Source organism: Chenopodium quinoa, unplaced genomic scaffold, assembly GCF_001683475.1.
Source record: "Chenopodium quinoa cultivar QQ74 unplaced genomic scaffold, ASM168347v1, whole genome shotgun sequence".
In the NCBI taxonomy this organism is placed as follows: Eukaryota; Viridiplantae; Streptophyta; class Magnoliopsida; order Caryophyllales; family Amaranthaceae; genus Chenopodium; species Chenopodium quinoa.
The window spans coordinates 32,205-58,697 of NW_018745684.1; the positions used below are offsets into that span (position 1 = coordinate 32,205).

At 33.7% G+C, this 26,493-nt stretch overlaps 2 protein-coding genes across 2 annotated transcripts; one reads left to right on the plus strand and one right to left on the minus strand.

The window, feature by feature from the left end:
- Positions 1-8,798: 8,798 nt before the first annotated feature.
- On the plus strand, positions 8,799-10,617 carry LOC110717625 (ethylene-responsive transcription factor ERF010-like). Its single transcript, XM_021896371.1, is given in 2 exon segments — positions 8,799-9,857; positions 9,859-10,617. Coding segments are annotated over 2 exon segments (540 nt in total). The 5' UTR covers positions 8,799-9,587; the 3' UTR covers positions 10,129-10,617.
- A 4,804-nt stretch (positions 10,618-15,421) lies between these two features.
- On the minus strand, positions 15,422-22,503 carry LOC110717553 (CBS domain-containing protein CBSX1, chloroplastic-like). The gene is made up of 8 exons (XM_021896286.1): positions 21,839-22,503; positions 18,765-18,852; positions 18,618-18,682; positions 17,280-17,328; positions 16,731-16,783; positions 16,525-16,640; positions 16,343-16,400; positions 15,422-15,753 (listed from the first exon to the last, which is right to left on the minus strand). The coding sequence occupies exons 1-8, from the start codon at positions 22,046-22,048 to the stop codon at positions 15,676-15,678; spliced, it is 717 nt and encodes a 238-aa protein (XP_021751978.1). The 5' UTR covers positions 22,049-22,503; the 3' UTR covers positions 15,422-15,675.
- Between the last annotated feature and the right edge of the window lie 3,990 nt (positions 22,504-26,493).

The following is a 26,493-nucleotide window of genomic DNA, read 5'->3' on the forward strand; positions in this document are numbered from 1 at the left end:
TTGGTGATGATTCATATGCAAACAACACAACCAATCATACATCAATCATTCAAATCATTCAAGTTTCCAATTCAATTCTTAATTTATTAGCGACAAACAACATTTATTATTGAATCCTTTAACTACCTCGGTGTATAAACACCTCAAGTGCATAGGGCACCTCATATCCACAATCCTGTCTTATCAGACTTTAACTCTTTCTTTACTCATTCCATTTCAATACAATTGAATAAGTAGTTAAAACGATTCAGTCCATAAATATATAATTGTAGCTTTACTTCTAAGCTCTCTTTGCAAAGTATTGCATGAATCATGCTCATAAGGAAACATCAATGTAATTTCTCATACATGAATTTAACCAATCATCACATTTATCATCAATCAACTCATTACCAAACAGTTTCAACCAATCCACAAGTTCCCTAGCATGATTCTAGGTTTTTTTTTCAAGACCTTAAACATGCTCCTAAAATCAAATTTTCTCGTATTCTTATACGTACCTTAATCAAATCATGTTTCCAACTAGCCACAATGCTAGAAATTACTCAACTTAAAGTCTCCTACAATACCAAATACATAAACTCAATTACTTCCTTGATTACACAAATTTCTAGCAACTTTTAAACACTTTAAACCTTCTCTAATAAGCTGAAATTTTGGTTTAAAACCTTTAAAACTCTTTCTTTAAGTGGGTTATTAAAACCACAAAGTAAAAACTCATTCATGGTGTTTATATAAAAATTCCAGCACACTTTTTAAAATTTAAACCCCCCAAATAAATCTGAAAATTATTTTTAAAACATTAAACCTTCGTCAAAAATCAAAAACTGTCCGAAAACCCTATTTAGAGGCTGATTAGAACATTGTTTACACACGAAAAACACTATTTTTTTTGTAAATATCGGACGAGTTATAATCTCAGCGGGATAAAAACGTGATTAAAAATAATTAAGAACGGAGATTGGAATTTGATTACCGAAAATCAGTTTTTATGTTTAATTAATCTTTATAAATTCAATAGGAATGAAAGCCCTAATTTAATTGATTATTAGAACCCTAAAAATCAACACTTTAATAGTTAAAACCCTAACTTTTTAATACTTTATAAAAACCATAATTTAAAACCATACAAAATCAGAAATTTATACTCTTTAGTTATCAAAACACAATTATAAAATATACTAATCATATTTAAATAACAAGAATCAAAACCCAAAAATATATACTACATAAAACAATAATTTAAAACAAGGAGGAGGAGAGATGGGTGGCTCACGATGGGGGTGGTTGCCGACGTGGGTCGTCGGAGCTCCGGTTGGGCGCCAACGTGATGACGTGGCAGCGAGGAGGAAGCAAAGCAAGCAGCCTGCTTGCTTGCGTGATGTTGTTCACGCATGAACCAAAAGAAAAACAAGGGAAAAGAATAAGGAAAAAGAAAAATAAAGAAAAGAAAAAGAAAAATAAGGGAAAAGAAAAGAAAAGTTACTTACCCCCAAAATCTGATTTTTGATCTCTTGTGTGGGAAAATTTTGGGGTATTGAGAGGTACTTATAGAGTAGGGAATAAAAATTAGGGTTGGGCTTAATAAACAAATAGACTTTATTTATGAAATATTTGACCCACAAGGGTTCAAATAAAATAATTGGGCTTACTTAAATGAAATGGGTTGGTCCACAAGGAGTATGTAAGGATTGTTTACATACTATTATTTAAACGAGCCTAAAAGATTAATAAACGTTTAGCCCAAAATAAATTATACTTTTATAAAACTAAATAATTTAAATACTTTAGCCCTTTAAATATTTAATTAAAATACTTGAGTATTTTAAAAATATATTTTATAATTAATTAAATAATTTATAAAATACATAAAAAATACGGGGTAATACATTGATATTTGCCTTAGCCGTTTTCACGGTGGCGGTAATATCTTAGATTTTCCTATTTCGTATTTTAAAAAAAGGGCAAAATAGATATTTTAACGGAAAGGAATTTCTAGGGTGTTACAGCCTTGGAACATCTTCCTCCTGGGAAACGTTCTCTTGGCAGTCAATGGTCTATAAAACCAAATTTTTGTCCAATGGTGATGTTGAGCGCCTAAAATCAAGATTAGTAGTGTTGGTAACCATCAGCAAGCTGGGATCGATTACGATGAAACTTTTGCTCCGGTTGCCAAGATAACTATAGGTTCGTGCTTTTATCGCAATAGTGGCTTGCAAAAATTGGGGAGCTACATAAAATGGATGTTCATAATGCCTTTTTACATGGTGATCTAGATGAAGAGGTCTACATGAACACTACAAGAAAACAGCTTGATTCCGACGGAAAAAATCCGTCAGAATCATCGGAAATTCTGTCGGAAAATGGTCTTCCGTCGGAATCAGTCTGTCGCAAAACACTTTGTAGGAAATTCGACCTTTTCCGACGGAATTCCCGTCGGAAGGCTAGTTTTCGACGGAATTTCCGACGGATTTATTTCTGTCAGCGCTGTTTTTGACTTTAATCGAGAGCCCGTCGTAATTTTCTGATGAAAAAGATTCCGTCGGAATATACCTCTTTCGACGGAATTTTTTGTCGAAATATACCTCTTTCGACATAATTTTCTATCGGAATCTACTTCCTTCCACGGAAATTTCCGTCGGAAAAGTTAATAAAAATAAATAAAAAAAAAAAACAGCCCCACCCACCACCCCCACCACCAGCCCACACCCTGCCCCTTACCCACCCATACCCCCCTGCCCCCATAATAACCCATGACTGCCCCCCTACCCACCCACACCACCAGTGCCCCTGAACTGGACCACTAGCCCACACCACCCACCTTAACCTACCAGCCCCCCTAACCCGTACCACCAGCCCATACCACCAAACCCACGCCACGAAACCCATGAAACCAACAAAACCCTAAGTAACGGCCACCCACAACCACCACCCAAACCCGAAACCACCCGAAACTACCCAAGAAAACCCGAAACCACCCAGATCTAGAACAGACGTCCACCCACAACCACCACCCAAACCCATGCCACCAAACCCATGAAACCACCAAAACCGTAACCAACTCTAACCCACACCAGAATCCACGAAACCACACACCACCTTCACAAATCGCCACCCACCACCAGCCCACACATCACACATGCACACACAACAACTTAAAACCCAAAAATTTAAAAAAAAACAAAGAAAAAAGAAATCAGAAAATCGAAAAATTAAAACATAAAACATACCTTAAATTGAAATGGGCTCGAATTTCACCACGAAAACGGTTTAATAAGGCCAAATTCGGCCATGATAAGTCTAAATCTAGGTTTTTAATGGTCGAATTTGGCCTAAAAAACCTTGAAAATAATCAAAACAAACTCCGTGCATGGTGGCGGCGGTGTTGGTTATGCAGCGGCGGTGGTGGTGTTGGTTGCACAAGGAGAACTGAGAAGGAGAAGAGAGGAGAACTGAGAAGGAGAAGGAGAAGAGAAATGAAGGAAGGAGAAGGAGAAGAGAGAGAAAGAGAGGGCGGAGGAGAGAGGAGAACTGAGAAGGAGAAGAGAAATGGAGGAAAGAGTAGGAGAAGAGAGAGAAAGAGAGGGCGGAGGAGAGAAAAGAAGGAGGCGAGAATCTGAGAAAGAGAAAGGGAAGGAAAAGAGGGGCGCAGGAGAAGAGAGGAAGGGTGCAGGAGAGAGAAAGGAGGGAAAAAGAAAAGGGGCGCAAGAGAGAGAAAAGGGTTAGGGTTGGGGTTTGTTAAAGAAATTTCTTTTTTTTTCTTTTTTGTTTAAGTTATGGAAAATTCCGACGGAATATTTTTCTGTCGAAAATGACCTTTTGCGAAGGAATATTCCGTCGGAAAGTACAAATATTCCGACGGAATATAAATCCGTCGTAATATATATGGGCTTTCTGACGGATTTTATTTCCGTTGGAAATTTTTATTCCGACGGAATATTTTGTCGGAAAGCCTATATATTCCGACGGATTTATATTCCGTCGGAATATTCCAACGGATTTCCTACGAAATAAAAATCCGTCGGAATATATGGGATTTCCGACGGAAATTTGTGTCCGTTGGAAAAAGGCCTATTTCTAGTAGTGGAAGTTGCCCCCCGAGTTTGAAAGCTCGGATCCTTCTTTGGTATGAAGGTTGCGCAAGTCTTTGTATGGATTAAAACAAGCTCGCTCCTAGGTGTTGGTTTGCGAAATTGGTGTCGGCTTTGAAAGGGTATAGTTTTCTCCAATCCTATTCTGATTATTCTTTATTCACATACACTAATGGCAAAAGTCGAATCAATGTCTTAGTTTATGTGGATGATCTTATTATTTTTGGGAATGATTCCGCTGCATTTAAGGTTTTCAAAGCATATCTCAGTGATAGTTTCAAAATGTAAGATCTTAGCCCTCTAAAAAAAAAAAATTTGGTATTGAGGTGGCTCATAGTTCGTCCGGATTATTTTTGTGTCAACGAAAGTATACTCTGGATATTATCACTGAAACAGGTTTGTTGGGAGCAAAGCCTAGTGGGATTCCCATCGAACAAAATCACAGACTCGCTCGTGCTAGTGGCAAATTATTGCAGGATCCCGAGACATATCGTCGTCTTGTAGGACGACTAATATATCTTGCGATCACTCGACCAGATTTATCTTACTCCGTTCACATACTATCACAGTTCATGCAAGCTCCACGCATAGAACATTGGGAAGCTGCCTTGAGGGTTGTTCGTTATCTAAAAGGGACTCCCGGACAAGGCATATTGTTGCGTTCAGACAATGAGCTCACATTAGAGGGATGGTGTGACTCAGATTGGGCGGCGTGTCCTTTCACTCGACGCTTGTTGACAGGATGGCTTGTGTTTCTAGGAAAATCACCGAACATACAGTTTCTAAATCTTCGGCAAAGGCGGAGTACAGGTTCATGGCAAGAATTACTTGTGAATTATAGTGGCTAAAGGGTTTATTGTTGAGTTTGGGTGTTCAACATCCTAAAGCCATTAAATTATATTGTGATAGTGAGTCGGCATTGCATATCGAAAGGAATCTAGTTTTTCATGAGCGAACTAAGCACATAGAAGTTGATTGTCACTTTGCTCGTGATGCGATAAATGAAGGATTAATTTCACCGTCTCATGTGTTGACTACTTCTCAGTTGGCGGATATTTTCACAAAAGCACTCGAAAAGGCACAATTTGGCTATCTTCTTTCCAAGTTGGGCATTTTCGAATCTCATGCTCTAATTTGAGGGAGGGTGGGTATTAAGATATATTTAGGGAATATTTAGATTTGGAGAACATATTTTACTCTAGGATATATTTTACATCTTTATCATGTTTCCTTGTCAAGCTGTTGAGTTTGATACGGCTAAGGAAACTTTATTGCCTTGTATTATATATTTGCATCGTGGGTGCTAATGGAAATCAAGCTAAAGTTCACCAAATCTTACAGATACCAAGTTCAGATAAAATAAGTTTAGAATTAGTAAGGTAAAAACAAGAGAAAGATTGAATAAGATCAAGTGAATAAAACACTACATAAATTAGGGAAGTAGACTAATTTGTTTTACACACATAAATTTAATCACTTGTAGAGTAAGACAAACAAAAGCTCGTATACATCAACTGATGTGTTAATGCTAAGTACTTAAATGTGAAAATATAACGAAAGTAGGTGTGGGTAATCTACAATTGTACACAATTAACAAAACTTGCATAATATATATCAAGTGAGGTGTTAGTACTTCGTATTTAAATGTGAATTAGAACGTAACGAAAGAAAATGTGAATATTAAACTATTATAATTATTATACACAAGGAAACTTGCATATGTTGTCTATCAAATGATGTGTTAGTACTCCGTATTTAAATATGAAAAACGCAACGAAAATAGTTGTGGGTATTAATCCATAATTGTACACAACAATGGGAAATCAAACTACAGGAGAGATTATAAAAAAGAAGTAATAATTGAGTGAAGTCTAATTTGGTTGCCGGCCGCTATGGTTGATGGCAAGCAATACGATAAGCTTTACATCAAATTAATGGATTAATTATTCCTAGTGCATCATCCTCCTCCTGTATGCTTGTCAACCGGTTGCTTTCAATATCTTATTGCATCTTTATACATGTATTATGTCATATGTCGGTTTTAAGAACAAATTTGGTACCTCTACCGCAGGAGATTATTTGTTTTCGGTCATTAAATAAAGTATATTCTACCTACTCGGAAAATAAGCTTTTAAACACTCTTAGTTGATAGCTATAATTCACTACATTTAGTAAAATTAATACTCGCATGTAAATAAATAGAAGTCTAATGATATTAAAAGAGGTGGTAATTGGACTATTCAACTTGTATTCATCCGAGTCGTGTTAAATTCAAGTGAGGAGTATTTGGACTAAATACGAGCAAAATCAGGTAGGGTAACTTTCCAATCTATTGTAAATTAAATCATCATATCCATGAAATAAAATCATTTAACAGAAGGCCCATAATTATATCCAAGTTGGACTAATAATTTCAATTTAGATTGGTTTTGTTACAAAATAGGTAATTCAAATCAAATATAACATTTATTTTCATGTCTACTCTTCAATAAGGATCATAATTTTAAGTAGTGACATATACATACGAATAAATTAATTTTTCCCGTCAAACTTAAAAAAACTCCATCAAAAAAATTGTTTCTAGGTTTTAAGTAGACCAATTTTTCCATTACATTATGTTGGAATTGATTATGAGCTAAGTGAAAAAACAATCTCTTTTTCTGGTTGTGATCACGGATGATAAAACAAACAATTTTGGAAGAGCTAAATATAGATGACCTATCGAAAAGACCTACTATGTCTCATGATCCATCAAGTAATTTGTGCAATATTTCCTGCTCAAAGCAATTCATTTCACACTACCAAAATAGCAAAACCCCAAAAAGATCCCACAAGATTAGTCACATCTTATTAAAATTAATCATTTTTTTTTTTGGTTTGAGTATAATCTAAAAAAAAAAAATGTTGCATGTACAACTCTCCGTCTACTTACATGCATATTTCCTGTTTTTCACGGGAATTAAGGAACTTAGAAATTCCTTAAAATCCATGATTGGAAAATACAAAGTGCATGTGGGATTGGAGAGAGATGGAGTGAAAGAAAAAGTAGTTGGTAATTATTAAAGAGATGGAGAGAAAAATGTAGAAAAATGATGTTAAAAGTACAAAATAAATAAAAGAAAATTGATGACAACTCATCAAAAAGAGAGAATATTATCAAAAAGTACATTATTAAAATAGAAATAGACATATAATTTTGATCCAAAAAAAAGTAGACATATAAATAAGTGACGGATGGAGTACGAATCACAGGCACTCTTCAGTCCCCAATGAAATTGATAACACATGGCACTTGAGACAGAGTACACCTCTTCCACATTTGCAGGGCTAAACAGTTTTATGCATTTTTCCCATTTCTTTTCCAATTCTACCCCTAAATATGTTGAATAAAAACAAACATCCTCAAGGGTAATTTCGTCCATTCACATGAAGTTGTTATTGCGGAGACGGAAAGTCAAGTCATAACGGTATCTATCCATCTAGTATATCCACCGACCACCGACCTACCTTCTACCCTCTTCTCATAAACCTCAAACGAGTACCATATATTAAATTATTATATAATAAAATATTTTAAAACCAATCAAAGAAAAAGCCGATAAAACAAAAAACTAGAGTACGAAACTAACACTAATCATTCACCTCAATAATGTACTCGTAATTCCTTTTTATTACCACAATTCATTATTCACATATTTTTATACGTGGCTGGCTATATGGTGTAGTCAACATTAGTTACTTAGTGACTGTTATAAGGGTTCCTCATTCAATATTACCGTGTTTACCTCATTAGTATTATAAGGATGCTCGGTCAGCGTTACAGGAGTACTCAATCAGTGTTAAATAGATTACTTTGTTTTTTAACAAACGACCACATGATGTGATTAGTCACATACAAAATGTGGTATCATTCATTTCTTTCCAAACCTTTTTTGTAATTAAAAATAATAATAATTGGAGACACACAACTATTATTAGTATGTGTGGTCTATATATGGCAAGGTTTATATTTTTAAAGAATTTTTTAAATAAAATTTGTTGGTTTGTTTCTACTATATCCTATTTTATTGGTTTTTGACAAAAATAATTTATGTTGCATAGCTATTTGCCAACAAGATTGAAACCTGGGGCTGATATTATTGCATCAATTATAAGTACTCGTTATTAGGAATATGTTAATCATATTATATTAAACATAATATGCTTTTTTTCTTCCCACGAACTATCAACTCAAGTTTTTTTAGAGGTTCAATTATTCTTAGAACAACTCATAAGAAAGTACATTACATGTAGAAAAAAAAAATCAAGTTGTTAATAATTTTTCTTTTGTACTTGCATCCTTTGTATATGACGTGATATTATTTTTTGTAAAAGGAAAAGGAAATAAATAAACCTTAACTTGATCTCAATGCCCAAAGTAGGTTTTATTTACGCCATAGGTACTTGAAAGCAGGAGGAGATGTAACTCATGCAAGGAAATCTCATATTCAAATACCATCACATATAGTAAAGTTAAGAGTTTAAGTCATGATATAAGGTGAGACTTTTATTAAGTGAGCTAAGTCCTAGTTTGGATTGAATAATATATTGCATGTTGCTCAACGTTTTATACTCATATTAAGTTTTTAAGGTATTAAGCGCTTTTTTAACAAACATAAATCTATAATAATCAAAAGAACAATCACAACATTGTTTGACATTACAATACTCAATTATGTTCCTTACCAAGTTAAACTTACATCAAATAAGTAAATGACACAAAACAACACACTTAATCACGGCCTCATAGACTTTATCTTTCATACACCCGAGTACACCCATCCTTGAAAATAATAATCATAACAAAAAAGCTCAGAGTAATAATTGCAAAAATTTCCCACCCTCCTCTCACTATCCCTTAACCCCACACAAGACACCCACCACACCAGTCATTACCCACAAATCAGATATTTCTAATAATAAAATTTTCTCCCAAACCCAAATCATATAATCTAATCTCTTCTCTTCTGTATAATAAAACCAAACGCAGCCTCATCTCTCAAGTTGCAAAGAAAATAGATAAGTTGAGGTAACCTCCAATATAAACAATTAAAGAGAGAGAAAATGACTGATGAAAAAGCTTTTATAAATCTAGCTGTTCCTCTTTGTGGACATGCCGTCCATTAAGCCCCCACAAAATTATAACTTAACCAACATTTTTATTTTTCCCTCTCTCCTACATCCACCCATGTCGGTGATATCTTATTATTCCTCCCACTTATTATCTTTTTCCCTTTTCTTTTTTCGTTTATGAATTCATAAAAAAATAAGAAAAAAAAAACTCATTACTTTTTTTGATATAAATTATAAATATATAACAACCCTATTTTTATTTCCCACACACAATCCCCAAAACCCCAAAATTCCTCTCTTTTTTTTCTTCTCTCTCCTCTTTTCTCTCTCTTCTTGAAGAATAGTTCGTCGTAGTTGGAAGTAGTAGAAGTAGAAGAAGCAAGCATGGAAGCGGGGTCAACGAAGAAGAGAGAGAGAGCAGAGAAGCCATACAAAGGGATAAGGATGAGGAAGTGGGGGAAGTGGGTAGCCGAGATTAGAGAGCCCAATAAACGATCAAGAATATGGTTAGGATCGTATTCAACCCCGGTTGCAGCGGCACGAGCTTACGACACGGCCGTGTATTATCTTCGCGGTCCATCCGCACGGCTTAACTTTCCTGAGTTGTTGATGGGGGAGTGTCGTCTTAGCGATTTATCGGCTGCTTCGATCCGAAAAAAAAGCTATTGAGGTTGGTGCTAGGGTTGATGCTCTCGAGACCGCTTTTCAACGGTCTAACTCCAATAATAGCATCAGCCGTCATATTAACAACATCGAGCACGAACACGAACACGACAATCATAGTAGTAGTAGTCCGGAGAGTAAGGTAACGGTTGAGGAGAGAGAAAAGAGGAGTGGGTTTGTTGGGTGTGGGTGGGTTGTTGATGAGAAACCCGATTTGAATAAGGTACCCGAACCCGAGGATTCGGAAGAGTGGGATGATTGATTGATTGGTTTGGTTGGTTGAAAGAGGAAGAAAGAAAAGAGAGAGAAAGAAATGAAGAGTTTTCTTTTTCTTTTTTTTTTTTTGAATTTTAAAAAATTGTTTTTTAGAAGAAATAGTTGTCGATAGAAAGAGAGAGAAAAGCAACAACTGACGAAGGTTGCGGCTCAGGTTTGGATGTCGGTGGCTGCGACGGGGGAGAGAGAAAGAAAAAGAAAAAAAAAAGAAAGAGAGAAGTAGTAATTGCTACTCCATATAATTGCAATTTTTTATGTGGGCCACTTAAAAAAAATCCATTATTTCCTCTCACTATCCAGTTTTTTTTTTTTTTTTTTTTAGATTTAAGGTAGATTTTATTTTCTTGATTTTGTTTTTTTTTTTCCTTGAAGATAGGAAAAAGGAAATTTTGGGGGATGTAAGAGGAAAATATTGTAAATACATGTTGTTTTAATTGTTAATTTTAATATAGTTTAGTAGCTTCCTTTTTATCCATCTCTTTTTTGTTTAATATTATAGTCTGTATTTTTCTTGGGTTTCTCCTCCTGTTAATGCTTTTGCAGGAAATGTGGACTCATGCTCGCATGGTGGTTTTTGTTGCTATCCTATTTTCTTTTTTTAAAGGCAATATTTTCTTATTTTAGTTGTACAAGTGCAAGTGTGCAACACGAACTTATGAGATACTAGTTACATATTTTACTTTGATTATATATTTATGGAGTATTGAATTTGTCTCAATGAGTAATTATAATAATGCGTTAATATGTAAGTTGAAGAATTAATTTTTTGCTAATTTGGCAGGTAGTTGAATTCTAGGCAGAGGTTATAAATATGTAATTTTAGTCAAGAGGGTTGTGCCAAATACATCTGTATGTGCAAAATTAGTCAAAAAAGTCTTGTACAACAATGAATTTGTGTTGTAATATCAACTCCTATTTTGTTTCTTGTTATAGTTTAAAACCGTTTTAAAATATGAACATAGATCATACAAATGATATGTTGTATGTGTTTTGCTTCACCGAAAAGTTAATGTTAGGTGAGTGGTAACTAATCACATTGAAATTATTTCAAGTGTCACAAGCTCACGTTAGGCTAACAGTTATGCTCTGTGTATATATGTACAAGCCATAGACACTCCATTTTGGTAGGAGTAGTTTGGTCCCCCTTAAAGTGAGGAAAACAAAATCAAAGATAGCACAAAATAAGTAGAATTTATTGTATATACCTGAATGTACCGTACACCCAAGATTAGTGTTTGCTCTTCATTTAATAATTAAATAAAAAACAATTATCAAAATGAGAATAAAATACTCATGGTGTACGATACACCTGGATGTATATAACAAGCTCTCCAAAATAAGAGAATAGAGTGAAAGATAGAAATTATATTTAAAGAAGTTATTAGCGTACTCTCAATTAAAGTTGATGTTGATTAAATACAAGTATTCTATAGAAGTATAATATTGGATTGTCGTAGAAAGCATGTGTTGTGATACTTCGAATTCATAAAACGAGGTTTTACTTGATAAAGTTTTATATTACCTCCGTTTTTTTTTTATTGACACGTTTGATTTTAGCACTATTCACACACTCCCCTTTTACTGTGTTTTGTGTTTTATACATAATGAAAAATATAGTCATGTGAGATCTTGTTAGATTCGTCACGATATATATTTTTAAAATATCAACTTTTCATAATTTTTGCTTGTCGGTAATTAAAGATATGAATGGTTGAATCTGTGCATTGGCAAACGTGACTAAAGAAACGTGTCAACTAAAAAAAAAGAAGGAAGTATATGTTAACACTTAGAAGTTTGGGGCTTGAATTAAACCAAGTGATGATACTTTGAGAGGGGTTTTCCTTGATTTTTTCCACTGACTGACCTACAAATGCTGGAATAATAAAACTGTGAGGATTGAACATTAGTTAAGATATACTTCATTCTCCTCACCATTTTTTATTTTAAAAAGGTATTGTGATTTTTATTTTATTTTTTATAGAAAAAAATACAACAAAAGAAGGTGTATACATTTTGGAGATACATTAATACTACGGAGTATATAAAGTTTTTCAAACTTAAAGAAATAAGTACGGAGTAGGTTTTTTCTTTCCTATTGTCAATAAAGGAGCCTTTTGAAATTGAGCTTACGGTGAAGTGTAACTTCAACCTTCTTTAAATGTCTATGCTAAAATCAATCATGCTTATAACTTAGGAGTACATATAATTTAAATGTTGCCCCTTGCACCTCTCCTCTAAGGGCTCTAACCCATCATATTGAATATCTCCTTGCTTATAAAATAAAATAACTCCAATATAAAATTTAATAAAGCTACTCATACATAATTATTTATTTGAAATCCTCAAAGATAAGTTTTGAGATAAATTAGTATTGTTTTATAAGATGGCCTGGCCTTTAACTGAAAAGAAAAGCTTATTAAAAAGAAAGGTAATGTTATATGAAAAGGTGATCATGTGTCAAACAAAAGACTTTGTAAAGCATGCATGGAGACTGGAGAGTACAATGTCTACTTGGCTCTCTTCAACTCATTCCCAATTGCCAATTGGATCATAGCCATCTTGATAAACTATGCATCTCTCTCTCTCTCTCTTTTTCTTGCCTTATTAATTATATTGACGAGGTTCCTTTCCCCCTTCTGTCATTAATTATTACCCTTCCACTAATAAAGTTGCATTTTCGAATCTTCTTTTACTATTTCGCTAGCCTTCTCAGTTGCCTTCGATCTCTCTTAGTGACTTAGCTTGTGCACTATGAAGGACAAGTTATGAAACCCTTAGGAGCTGTGATGAAACACTAATGAATTCTCTAAAAATAATGATAAAATTCTTCTTTTTTAGATTAGTTAAGTCCAATACATAACTTTTGGTAAAAAAAAAAGTACTAAAAAATAAAAATAAAATAAAAAATCCAATACATAACTAAAACAACGCGGCTTTTGTGTGACCGGCTCACACACACCAAAACACTGATCGAGTAACCCTTGATCGAGTAACCCCTAAATAAGTAACCTCAAGCACACGGTATGACCAGCCTCATATGAAACTTTGTGTAATTAAAATAAACTAAGATAGTTTCTTCAAAACAAGAAAAAAAAAAAGCTTAAATAAACTCAATATAAAAAATATTATATGTTAGATTGATGAAAACACTTGTCTTTTTTATCCATTCGCAATTAATTGCAACACTGTTAATATTATAGACTACTACGAAGTATCTTACTAGTATTATTTCAAATCTCACTAATCTCAATTCTTACTCTATTTCACTAACACCCCTACTAACTAGCAACTACTGTATTTCACTAACACCCTTGTTATATAGTACATAAAAATATGTTGTATTTTCCTTACCCTATAATTTTCCTTAAAAAAAATATGGGTATATGTCAAATTTACAATTCCGTATATTATAATGATTTTGAAATGAATGGAATCTTTTATATTCCCGCAGCACAAGTGTATCTTATTTTCAGGTATAGTAAAATTTAGGACTGTTGAAAACCATAGTTGGAGCACTATACAGAGAGATTAGTGAGTTAGTTTGAATAATGATGTGGGTGATGAGGAGTAGTACACATACACTGATACACTTATAAGAAAGCCAACCGTCAGGGTGAAGTGATAAGATAGAGTTTGGTATTTATTTCAATTCAATGCCCCCTCATTTTTCTCAAGGGTCCAATGACAAGCTTTGTGGGCGCTCTTCTTGTCGGGAAATTCTGGAAGTGGAAACTCTATCCATGTCCTCCTATTCTACAATATGCGGTGTTCGGTTATTTTAAAAAGGAAAATAATATATAAAGTCCTAATGGTTATATAAACAGCTAAAAGTAAAAATAATACTCGTAAAATAAAACATTAAATACACTGACAAATTTTGTCATGCTATCTCTAAATTAATACAGAGTAATACTAGAAAAGAAATATAATGTTTATTTTGTATTAGGGCCTACCGTCTGGAAAAAAAGGCCTACCGCTTACCTATGTCTTATTTATTTATTTATTCATTCACAAAATCAGTGTTCTTATTTTAATGCTTCAACTGCCAAAAGAATGACACACTTTGAATTAAATGAAAGAAAGAAAATACTTTTATGTTCTAGGGATCTTTATGGAAAAAACAGAGATCGTCTTTTTTTATCTTATTTTGGGATTAAATTTAGCAAGAAAAATTTTTGGGTGTTAATTCAGGCCATAAGTTGAAGAAAAGGTGAAAATGTAGACATGATGGAGTGGTCCAATTTGTGTTTATAGGACATTCTTTAAATTAGTGAGAAAGAGTGTGACTCGTGAGCCAAGCTTGGGTCACCGTAATACAGTATTACCCTACACCACATAACAAAAATCTTGGCACTGAAAGCAACCATGCCTTAAGAATCGTACTCTGAGTAACTTCTACTTTATGATTGTCATACTTATAAATAGTAACATATCACAATCACAAATAATGCAAAAAATGCCCCTCTGATAGGCTCTCTTAGATCTTCGATTTGTTGTAGCAGAAGTGAACATCTAACAGGAAAATGCTTGAATCTACCCTCAGTGATTTGATATTTAATGGTTTCAAGTTATTAATGTCGATTTCTAGTGGTAATCTATTGGCCAGGTAGATGAAGAATTTTTCTTCTCGCAAGAACTTTCGCGTACCTAGGGAAAACTAGATTAAATCGACTTCATAGTCTTCAACTTTCCGAACATTGTTCTAATGTTGATGCACTGTTATATGATTTTTATTGTATAGAACAGAGTAACAGGCGTTCCTCCATATTTAGTGATTGCTTCCAAGCTGATAACTATTTTCTCCCTACACACTTGATCTCTAAATCTACTAGAAATTATCTTACTCTACTTGAAACGCCAAGTAGACCAAATATTGTGAACAGGAGCTACTGTATAATTTGAACCAAAAAAGAGGTCTACAAAATTACCACTACTATGTATATCAGAAAGGATAAGGAAACTTGTAGGTGTATCAAGAATAGGACATCAGAAACACATTCTTCAGTTACTTCTGAAGCTCAAAGAAAAATGGACTCGAACAAAAGCAGCACGGTCGAAACGACACACTAAGCATATCTTACTGAGGTCTAGTCGTACACCTGAGTAGACTTTACATCCAGCTAGGAAAAAAAAGAGGAGAAAGGGGGGGGGGGGGGAAGGAGTCGCGTACATAAAACTCCTAAAATTTTGGACTAATCAGGGAAACCAAAAGAAACTCCAAGTTCACGAAAATGCAGCTAGTGGAAACAGCATATCTAGAAATGATACAGAACATTAAATTAATAGGATATACAAGTAGAAGTAAATCAATAAAATCAGGATCGTACCAAACCTCCAATTCGAGTGAATATATTGAATTGTAACTACATATTTATATATTATAACTAGCTGACAAAAAATTATATAAAACAAAAATATGCAAAAACAAAAAATAATACTACAAAAGGCAGAGAGACATGCCCATCTCGTGTAAATACTACAGCACCAACCAATCAGGATAATCTGGCAATCATATTACATTTGTCTCTCCTAATCATTGACCTTTCTTCTCGCTTTCACGTTTAATTTGCAGAGCCGCTCTTACAACATTTCCTCTTGTGATGATTCCCACCTAAAAGCACAAGGAATAGTGAAGACTGAACCTCAAATATGAAAACATAGGCAAGTAATAAGGCTTTTGTTCAATAATTGGCCTTTTCACGATTTTTTTTATTAAGATTTGTACTTTTTCCTGTGATCAAACATCCAATCTAATGTTTGGTATATGACTTTAAGTTGGATAGGATTTATTCAGCCATAATAAGGCCAACAAATGATTCTTAAACAAAGTCTAAAAACTGTCAGCAAGTTGAATACCAATTTTCATAATAAAGTCAATACATAGTTGAATTTCTAATCTCTGTAGAACCAGCAGAACATGTTAAACATCCATGGGACAGTTGGCCTGTCCACCTGTCCTAAATGTTAATTAAAACAGAAGCAGCATAATATCATTGAGACGGTTGACAAAAAAAAAAAAAAAAAAAATGTTGGTGAAGTCAAGTCTGTTTCTCAGTGAGATTTTGCCAGGGAAGCACTGTCAAGTTAATTGTCAAAACGTAGACACACACACAAAATGCAAATGTGGAAATGCCAAACTCTAAGCATTCAATTACTTTTAAATTACTGCTTCATAGAGGATAATAATCTTATATTCTTACCAGCTTTCCATCAGCATCTACAACAGGAAGCCGTCGATATCTTGTCTCCAGCAGTAATCTGTCATTTTGATAAATTACAATGATTCAATATATTGGCCAACTGACGTCATGTTAAATTTGGAACTAAACAATGTTTATTGAATCAGCATAGCATAGACGGAGTCATAAAATTAAGACAGAACCTTGCCGCATCCTCAAGATTTGTGGTCTCACGAACAGCAACAGGGACTTGCGTCATCACATCAGACACCAATTTACCATTTGTTTTACTGAGTAAGCTCTGGAGCTCATTGAATACCTACGATGACAATGAGGATCAACACGTGAATAGAAGGATAAAAATTGACATAAAAGCTAACGAATAGCTTCAAAGAGCATCTACACATACTTTCCAAGTACTGTCAACCTCAGGAAACATGCTTGTTTCTGCCACTCCAGTACCTAAACAAAGCACCATCGTTAGAATTTTTATTACTAGTGTCGTACATTTCTTAACCCCCCCCCCCCCCCCAAAAAAATGTAGCAAAAATGTAAAATGTGATCGGTAGATTTAAAATAAAAACTTCAATTATTTATATTTACACAACATTTTCTAGATCAGAGACGTATCCTGACATGATTGTTACATCAATTTAACTAGCAGAATATACAATAAAGACAGCTTAAATCCAAAGGGAAAAAAACACAAATGATCAACCAGAAAATTATTTTTTTTTGGTGAAGACCAACCAGAAATGTTGATTCAACTTCTTCTAGTTAAATTGATTAGTTATTAGATTAGTTCATTGGAAAGGATGTTCTTTGTCATTATCCTGTTAGAGAATTTTTATTTTTATTTTTTCACCAAAAACTTCTCTAACAAAATAATGACAAAGAACAACCTTTCCAATGAACTAATCTAATAACTATATATTTCTGTGCCCTCATATAATCTCACCTGATATGGAATCCAAAGCCAGCAGATCATAATCTGAAACAACACCAACCTGCAGACAAGAGAAGACAGATTCAGGAGCAAATCTAATAAGAAAGTTTTCTCTCAAACCATTTAGTTGACATTTTTAACCATTTCTTAATATTTTCCACATTTAAAAATGCTAGATAACTGTGCTAACAACCATGGCATCAAATTTTGAGGAAAGGAGGAAGTAGCATTATATGTGACCTCTTCAGAGCATGCTGGAACGTCATCATAGCAATGATATATGGTACCAGTTACATGCATCAGAAGATGGTACCAGTTACATGCATCAGAAGATAAAGCAAGAAGAGGTACCAGAATATGTGTGAATTCTAAAGTGCAATTCATTGATTTGAATTATCAATCACCATCAATCCAAAAGATTATGAATCATATCTAACACTATCCATCATATATGCAGATGAAATGCAAAATTCATGGTATGACTTAACAGTCCAAAAATGACGATTAATCATTAAGCTAGACGTTCCACATTACATGTGGATAAGCAAACCACCTATTAGAAAAATTGATTAGCAGCAATGAATAATGATACATGTTCCAGATAAACACATTGAAACTTAAACAAGAGGCAAAGCAAATTAAGTTGATAGATGAATAGATCAATAAGAATGGAAGGAAAGAAAAACAAACATAAACAACAAAGCTTGAAACAAAAAGGGACAACAAGGATGCAAGTACACAAAACGAGGGCATACAATATAACAGGGAAGAAATGGTTAAATCCTACTCCATCTCAAGCATGACTTCTGTCTTGCAACCCCAGTGCACATTATCAAAGACAATAATTACCACACATCATTGCTAAAACTACAAGTCCAACCTTAATTACAATTTGGCCTTTACAGCGCCCTATGCCGATTCCCACTTTCACTCTTTTGCCTCGAAGACTTCCTATAGGATATGTTCCATTCACCTGATTTTCACTTTTTAGAATTTATCTTAGTAATTGAACTTGGGTAGCACTTATTAACCCCAATTAGAGCTTGTCTAAACATATTGAACTTATTAACAGATGATAAGTAGAACTATGTGAAGGCCATTAAAGTACATGAGAGCCTAATTTTTTTTAACACTTTCATATCCCGTGTCATTGTATTGCATGTGTCTAAAACGTCAAGTTGCAAGCACGACACACCAGATAATTGTAAAATCAGGAAAACAAAAAAAATCTACGCAAAGACACCTTTTCCCATCACAATATACAAGGCAAGTGACAAGTAAAAGAAGATAAGCACAAAGACAATAGGTTCAGAATATCATTTATAAGAAATTAAGAAATAAGATTTCTACCAGCTCCCAGTCATCATTAATCACGGGAAACCCAGTAATTCTGTACTCCACAAGAGTTTCCAAAGCTGTGATACACAAAGAAAACGTATTACAGAACAGCATTAAAAGACTATAAGCATATTTAAGAACCATTTACTCCAAACCCACCTTCATCTACTGTTGTTGAAGGTTTAACAATAACTAAATCCTCCTTCTTTGTCATAAAATCACCAACGGTATATACTCCATTTCTAGACTGCAAAATAAATTCAATTTCTCTTTTTAAGTTATGTGTATCAGTAATAGATATTTTGTTAAACATTTACAGAAACTATATCTATACAAGGCCACCCACACACCTAGGTTGGCTAGGTAAAAAAAACTAAAGAGATAAATTTCAATACGAGCTACTAATGATGACGAAAATCTTTGCAAAGATGATTGGTCAACAGAATCAAGCAAATAGCAGAGACCACATTTACTTAAAAGCTGAAGAGCATCATAGAAATACAGGGGTAAATAAACTAAACAACATAAAAATTGGTATGAACATGTGGATCAATTAGGACCTCATCCAGTTTATATGGGTAAAAAGAAATTGAGCTAGGTGTATTTAGCAAACAAAGATATTTGGCAAAGTCAACAAAAGACCCTAGAATTATCTACTTCCATTAAAATTCTAGAAAAACTCAGCCTCATTTGCTAACACCAAGTTTTTATGACAAATGCTGACTACTAGAGTTTAATCTTCTTTCCTTTTTCTTAGAAATATGGTTAAGCTAAAAGAGCAACACCTTAAGTGGATCCTGTGACTAGCAAAAGAAAGAATATTAGGTATAATCATGCACATAGTACCCCAAGCTAGTTAACACTAGCAAAGTTACTATCTTTCATGGCCATCCATATTGTAGCTTAAACAAAGGCAATAATCTCTTCAAATTGCCGAAATTGGCATCAATACCTAACTATCCTCTAAACCACATTTTAGCAGAACCAAAAGTTCGTAAATAAGTTCTTTCACTTCAATGCTAATAAAAAACTGTAGAAGCATTCCCAAGTTGTCATAGACTCATAACAGATTCTAAGTTCCGAAAACAGAGCATCACTAGAATTCATAACCTTACAGCCCTGGGAACAACAACTCAACCAAACCTTCCTCAAAGCCCCAGCTTCAAATCTTGATAGTAAATGCCAACAATAACTTACACAGCAATATAATACAGGAAGTAAAGGCTTTTTCATTGATACAAGTGTAACCCTCTCCTATTTGTAGCCAGGTACAATAACATTTTCTGTCACAGTGTCACACTTGTAAAACTCCAAAATAGTTACCCTGCCTGTTTTTACCTTCCTCTCTTTCACCCCGAATCAACCAAATAAATTAGAGGTGTCAATGTGTTTAAACAAAGCTGAACTCATTTGGTGAGTCCTTTACGAGATTAAGTTGAGTTTAATCTTGGTATGTCAATCAATTGCAAGTCAAGTAAAGGATCCAATACTATCAACCTCAACACATTTATAGGGGTAAGGTTAGAAGAGCCTCCTTGCACTTGTATGGGTAGGTTGGTGTACGAATAACTATATAATTTCATCAAAAGCCTAGAAGAGCATCACATCAATTCTCCAAGCAAACTTTAAAGTTGTGCCATCCCCTAACATACACTCCCCTTGATCCTTCAAGGGCATGCTACTATTGGCTTATTAATTAACCCTTTCGTTTTGCTTTTGTCACAAACATCTTGCAATCACTTCAAAGTATTTTTTCTAACTTCCTTGTGATACTAGTATGGAGAGAATTGACCATTTTCCCACCCTCTCCTCCATTTTCTCCGACTTATTTTCTCTATTGTTCTCTTCTCAATTCTTAAATTATCCCTATTTCCCTTTTTCGCACATATAGTACACCCCTATCACACCACCACAGTTCACCAAAATTAGCCCGAATGTTATATACTACCTCCGTTTCATATTATGATCAACATTTACTAAAAATGAATGTGACACGATACATGCAACAAATGTTTTCTTTTCTTTTTAAATTATCATTTCTCACTATCTCTCTCTTTATCACGAGAAAACCCAAGTTACTCATTTTGAGTAACCACCAAAGTTACTCACAAAGGGCATGCTGGTCATTTTGCTGTGTAAAGTCGGGAAAAAATTGTCAAGATTGGGTAAAAGTAAAGAAAAAATGGGCTTAAAGGGAGAAAAATCAACAGATCTTCAAAGTCTTCAATGGAAAAATAAAGAGGCTTCAATGGAGAATTGAACTCTGCAATTAGTTTCAATCATACCCTTTGGGGTTAACCATGTCATTCTTTCCTCCATTTTTCTTAGGGTTTTTCGTTAAATTCGGCAGCGAAGCCGCCGGAAGTGGTGTGTTGGGGTCGGAGTTTGTTGCGGTGTTAGTAATGTTGAGGACGATCTATGTTGTGGTGTTGGGCGAATTCTACCATTGTTATACTCTTGCAGACAAGTGAAGAAGGAAGAAGAAGAAGAAGAAAGAGACGAAGAAGACTGCCAGCTATGGACTGCCATGCACGAATTTCTAGACCAATATTTGCAAGATTGCCATTTGAGTAACAATATTTGTTACTCAAATTGAGTAATAACCTGGGCTCCCTCCTTAATCCTTTATCACATGCATCTCCGCATCTCTATCTTTCTCTCTCCATTTAGGCATTTAACACTTACAAACAAATTTTTCCTAGGAGTCGTGTCATACCCTTTGTTGCACATAATATGAATTATGAAACGAAAGTAGTATCTGGAATTTCATTGATCTATTTGTAAATCTCTGCCATTTGAAAAGGGACATACACAATATATCAAAAAAAAAAAAAACACGGAAGCTTGTCAAGCTGCAATGTCTATGTCTTATGTCTATCTGCTAAAGTATAATTCATCTCAGCCTCAGTTCATTCAATCACTAGATAAGTTCAAGTTTAAGTATGAGTTCGAGTTAGATCAATTTTGCTCAACCTAATCTCAAATAGTTCCTGGAAAATCCTTCCCTAATTTACAATTCTAGGCAAAATCATTTTATCCTCAACCGCCTAAAAAGGTACATAATAAATTGCATCACAAAATTCACAATTCCTGGTAATTCTATGCCTAAAATTATCTAACAAAATCAAAATTCCGCTTCGTCAGGTTCAACTATTACAGTACAAATTCAAATCAATTAACTAAAATCAATCAAATCAAAATAATTAAACAAAAAGATGAGAAAAAACACAAACCGGAGTAGAATTACTGGTCAAGGTACTACTATGAGAGGCGGCGGAAGCGGCGGCGGAAAAACAGCGGCGAAACCGTAAACTGCCATCATTCGACAACTGGAAAGTTCTAGAAGCACAAGGAATTCTGCGACATAGCTGTAAGCAAGGAAGCTGACGAAGAGGAGAGAGAAAATTCGGAAGTTCGGCAACAATTATAAGTTTGGAATCCATGAAAAGATTCTAGAATCTACTCCAAGGACAATTGAAGGCCGAGGAGGGAGAGAGTACAAGCGGATCTGCTGCTGCTACTGGTATCTGGGAATGTAAGGATGGAGGAGAGAGAAAGATAAAAGAAATGGCGTATTTTTTTATTTTATTTTATTTTTCTGCAGTTATGTTGATTTGTATATTGGGGGAAGAAGAAAAAGGGAAAATAATTAGTGATTATTTTAGGTTTGATTTTCAACCGTTTATAAGAAAAAAGGTGGGCGGTGGCGGGTGAAGAAACGGAAAAGTAGAATGAGGAGGAAATAGTTGCAATACGCTGAGGCGCAAATGTCGGTTTTCATTTGTATACTTGTATATGCTTCGGTTTATTTTCATTTTTGGTGTGCATGTTTTGGCTTTTTTTTTTCCCTGGTAGGAAAATGTCAATTTTCAATGAATTTCTAGACGAAATAACATTAAATTCCTCACGTGTTAAAATTACAATGTCAATAATGTATTGGGAATTTGGGATAAAATACGGTAGGAAAATCTTCATTATCTCTCATATCTTAGACTGATATTTGGTTTTTTATTTTTAATCAATTTATTACCCCATATATCCTATTTTACCTTATCAGTCCTTGAAAAGAGAAAAAATTAAATAGCATGATTCGATATTGTCTTCCTCTAACTTGATGTAGTCAATAAAAAAGGAATACTTATGAACTAATACTTCTGAACTAATTAAGAACAAAGTAAACGTATTCCACTCTAATTGTTGCAATTTGCATTGTTTTACACTTTTACTGTCAATTCACCTTTTAGGGTAATAGAAAGAAAAAAAATCCATTATTTCTTATTTTGATTTGGTGTGGACTATGGATTAAGGTTTATAAGACACATGGGAAAAAAAATAATCAACAATAACAATATTGACTTGTAAAAAAGACAAGTAGTTTGGAATTGTCTAAAATAGAAATTTAGACAAGTAAAATGAGACCGCGGGCAATGTTTTTTTTTGTGTTCCACCCGTTTCACCCTTTGGACTAATTCGCATTCGAGGATCAGTTCTGGGTGGTTATGTTTCAAACCCCTCCCAATTTTTGTTGCAGGAGATCACCACTACACCAACAACCAATTGGTGGGGTCAATGTTTTTTAATTGCATATAACATAATTTTGGGTACATTTATGCCTCAAATAAAAGTCTTAGAAGTTTTTTTAATTGATTCAAGGTCTTCCAAAAGTGGAACAAGCCTTAGAGGGTTCATCCAATAAATTTGATATCCATGAATCTAGAAAAGAGAATTAGTGTATTACACATATATAAATTGAAAGCTAACTATATTATTCCGTTATGTTACTAAGTATTATTCATCATGTAGTCCGTATAATAACGTACTTTATTACATAACATCGAGGTCATGAGATGAAACCATATTCAAGGCTTTTCAAAGAAGAGAACAGTAAAATAATCAAATCGGTGATCTTACTATAGCAAATTATAGCAGTCTGAATTCTGAAAACTTTTATGATCCTACTATAGCAAATTATAGCAATCATGAACTTCATGCTCGTAAATCGTATTTAGATCAGCAGGAGTGTGGTTGACTTGCTAATTCGATAGCTTGCAGCTTGGGCGGCCCAACTTGTTAACGGAAAAATAGAAGGCCAGGCCCATGTTCTAGATGTTTTTGCTTAAGAAGCTGGATCCAGCCCAATTCTAGATAGTTGTACATCAAATTGTCGGCCCAAATTACTTATACCCGTTCCAACTGTCACACCTCCATCAAGTCCACTTACACCCCAAGGTCACAAACTCACAACTATATGATTCCTAATTTTTTTTATTTTAATGCTTGATAATTTAGTTCAAGTCTTTAATGGCAAATGATATAAGCAAAAAGCAATATAAGGTCTTATATATTGGGTACGACATTTTAAATTGTTAACCATATGATATATTACTTTTTTTTTTTTTATCATGTTTTGTGATTTATATGTGATGAAAAATATAGTCATGTGGGGTCTTTTTAGATTCGCCACGATGTATATTTTCAAAATATCAACTTTTTAAATTTTTGGTAATCGGTAATTAAAGATATTAATAGTTGAATTTGTGTATTGACAAACGTGACTAAAGAAACATGTCAACTAAAAAGAAACGAAGGAAGTACATCGTATCATCGTATGAAGTACTTGTAGTTGACGGTATTCTCATGTAACTCGAAATTATTTTGAGGATTTTCATTTTTCCATGCTTGGGTTTGAAGCAAGCATGGGATGATGTTTAAACTAACACATCTTAAATAAGTAAAAAATATGTAATGAGATTTACCGCAATTGTTGGGATGATGTTTAAAACCTGTCACGAATCGAATTACACTTGAAAAAAAAAAAAAAAAAAAAAAAAACAACCAACGTACTATATAACTACTTATATCAAACAAATATGTGTAACAAAATTTGTATATAATTGAGTAATTGACTATAGTGGTTAATCCCTAAAAAATAACCATAGTCAACCAAAACTCAAATTAAATAATTAATCTCAGTTTTTTTTTTATTTTATGCAAACTGAACCGAGAACATGACTTGTATAGCAATTCATTATTTTTTTTAATACCAAAAAATTAAACATGGAAAATCAACTAAATAATTCATACTCCTCCATCTTCACACCAAAAACTTTTATAGTAAGGTATACTTGCATGTGTTAAAAAAAATGTTGGGCATCATGTTTCTAGTTATTTATCTTCAATTCATTTACTTGTTATCAATCTACAATTTTTTATGATAATAGGTTTGGTAAAACCTTAAACAAGGTTACTCAAATTTGTAATTTCTCACACTTTACCTTTATAAGAGTTACAAAATATAATAACAGATGAAATAAAGTTAACAGACAACGAAGAGGGGCACACATGATTGGATGAGTTTGATATCCAAAATGAGTTTTGCAAAAAATAGTAGTCGTACCTGTTGAAGCTTAAATAAGCGAATCTAATTGCGCCAGACAATGCCAAATACGATCCTTTTAGCGGTGATTGATTTTTTTTTTTTTTTTTTCTTTTTTGTGTCAGTATGATTTTTAGTTTTGTCCCCACTTAACGAACGGTTCGAATTTATTTTGGTTTTTTTTTTTTTACAATTATATTATGGGATTGATTATAATCGAAAAAAAGACGAAAAACAAAAGACTTCGCCTCGGATTTGCGCTACTAAAACTCAACTCAACATTTGTGACTACAATAATATGTTTATAATATATTTTTCGATGGATAGGTGTGGCAATATATGTTATAATCTTTATAATATATTTTTCGATGGATGAATTGTCTAGATCAAAGGCAAATATTTTTCCATTTGCATTAATGTACTTTCTCTTTAATTAATAATCCTAATCGAGCAAGGGTTATGAATTTTAATTAAATAAAACTCTTTCTTGTTCGGTTGTTCATCACGTAAATTCTATTATCATAACAAGATAATCAGCTTTCAATACAATAAATCCCTTTTAATATGCCAAACACTTTTTTTTTGGAGAGGAAATACGCCAAACACATTGATGATATGTGTCATGTTGTGTTTTCTACTGCCTATACATGGTTAAGATGATAAAAAAAAAAGCATACGTCTCTTATAAATATAAAAAGTTATTACATTGATATTGTAAAATAGCTACCCAGAAAAGAAGTGTCATTTATATATATATCGAGAAAAATAGCGGTCAATGTTTGAAAAATGCATGATCGATGAGTTATTATTATTGCTTGAAAGTGATTTCTTGGAAAAGTATCTAATCAATGAGTTATTAACAAATTGACAATTCAAGTTGAGTAGCGAATTGTAAGAACATGAACAAAAAAATCCCTTTATTTTCAATCTATCACATTGATATACGTATGCATACACTTAACCTTTTTCGTACAAGAGCTGGGTGATAGATCAATGAGTAGTAAACAGCTCTACACGACTACACAAGACAACATTTTAAGTTTTGGCATTGATAAGGGCATAAATGAGTCTTCCACGATCAACTAAATGGAGAGTTGATCCTTAATCGAGAAGAAAATGAGGTAAAGTGAACAACATATATATACTTACTCTACACGTCTTTTCCTTCCTCCTGTTTAAGCATCGAGCTCATCATTCTTAATGGGTTTGAGCACGACATAAATAACTTAATCAAATGAAGGAACTAAAATTAAGAAAACCAATCTATTATAACCTAATCTAATAAAGGATCCACTATTAAGAAAAACAATCTAAACTATTAAATCTCATCTTTTTATCACCACACAAGTATTAGGTTGATACCTTCTTGATGGTCCCCTATTTCCCTATAATTTATCTCTTGTACGTTGACAAGACAAGCATAGCACTTACGAGGAATTAGATACAGGTAATGAGCAACATCCTTGACTTACTCTCTTTGCTTTTGCAATTTGAGTAAAGGAGGTTTTCATT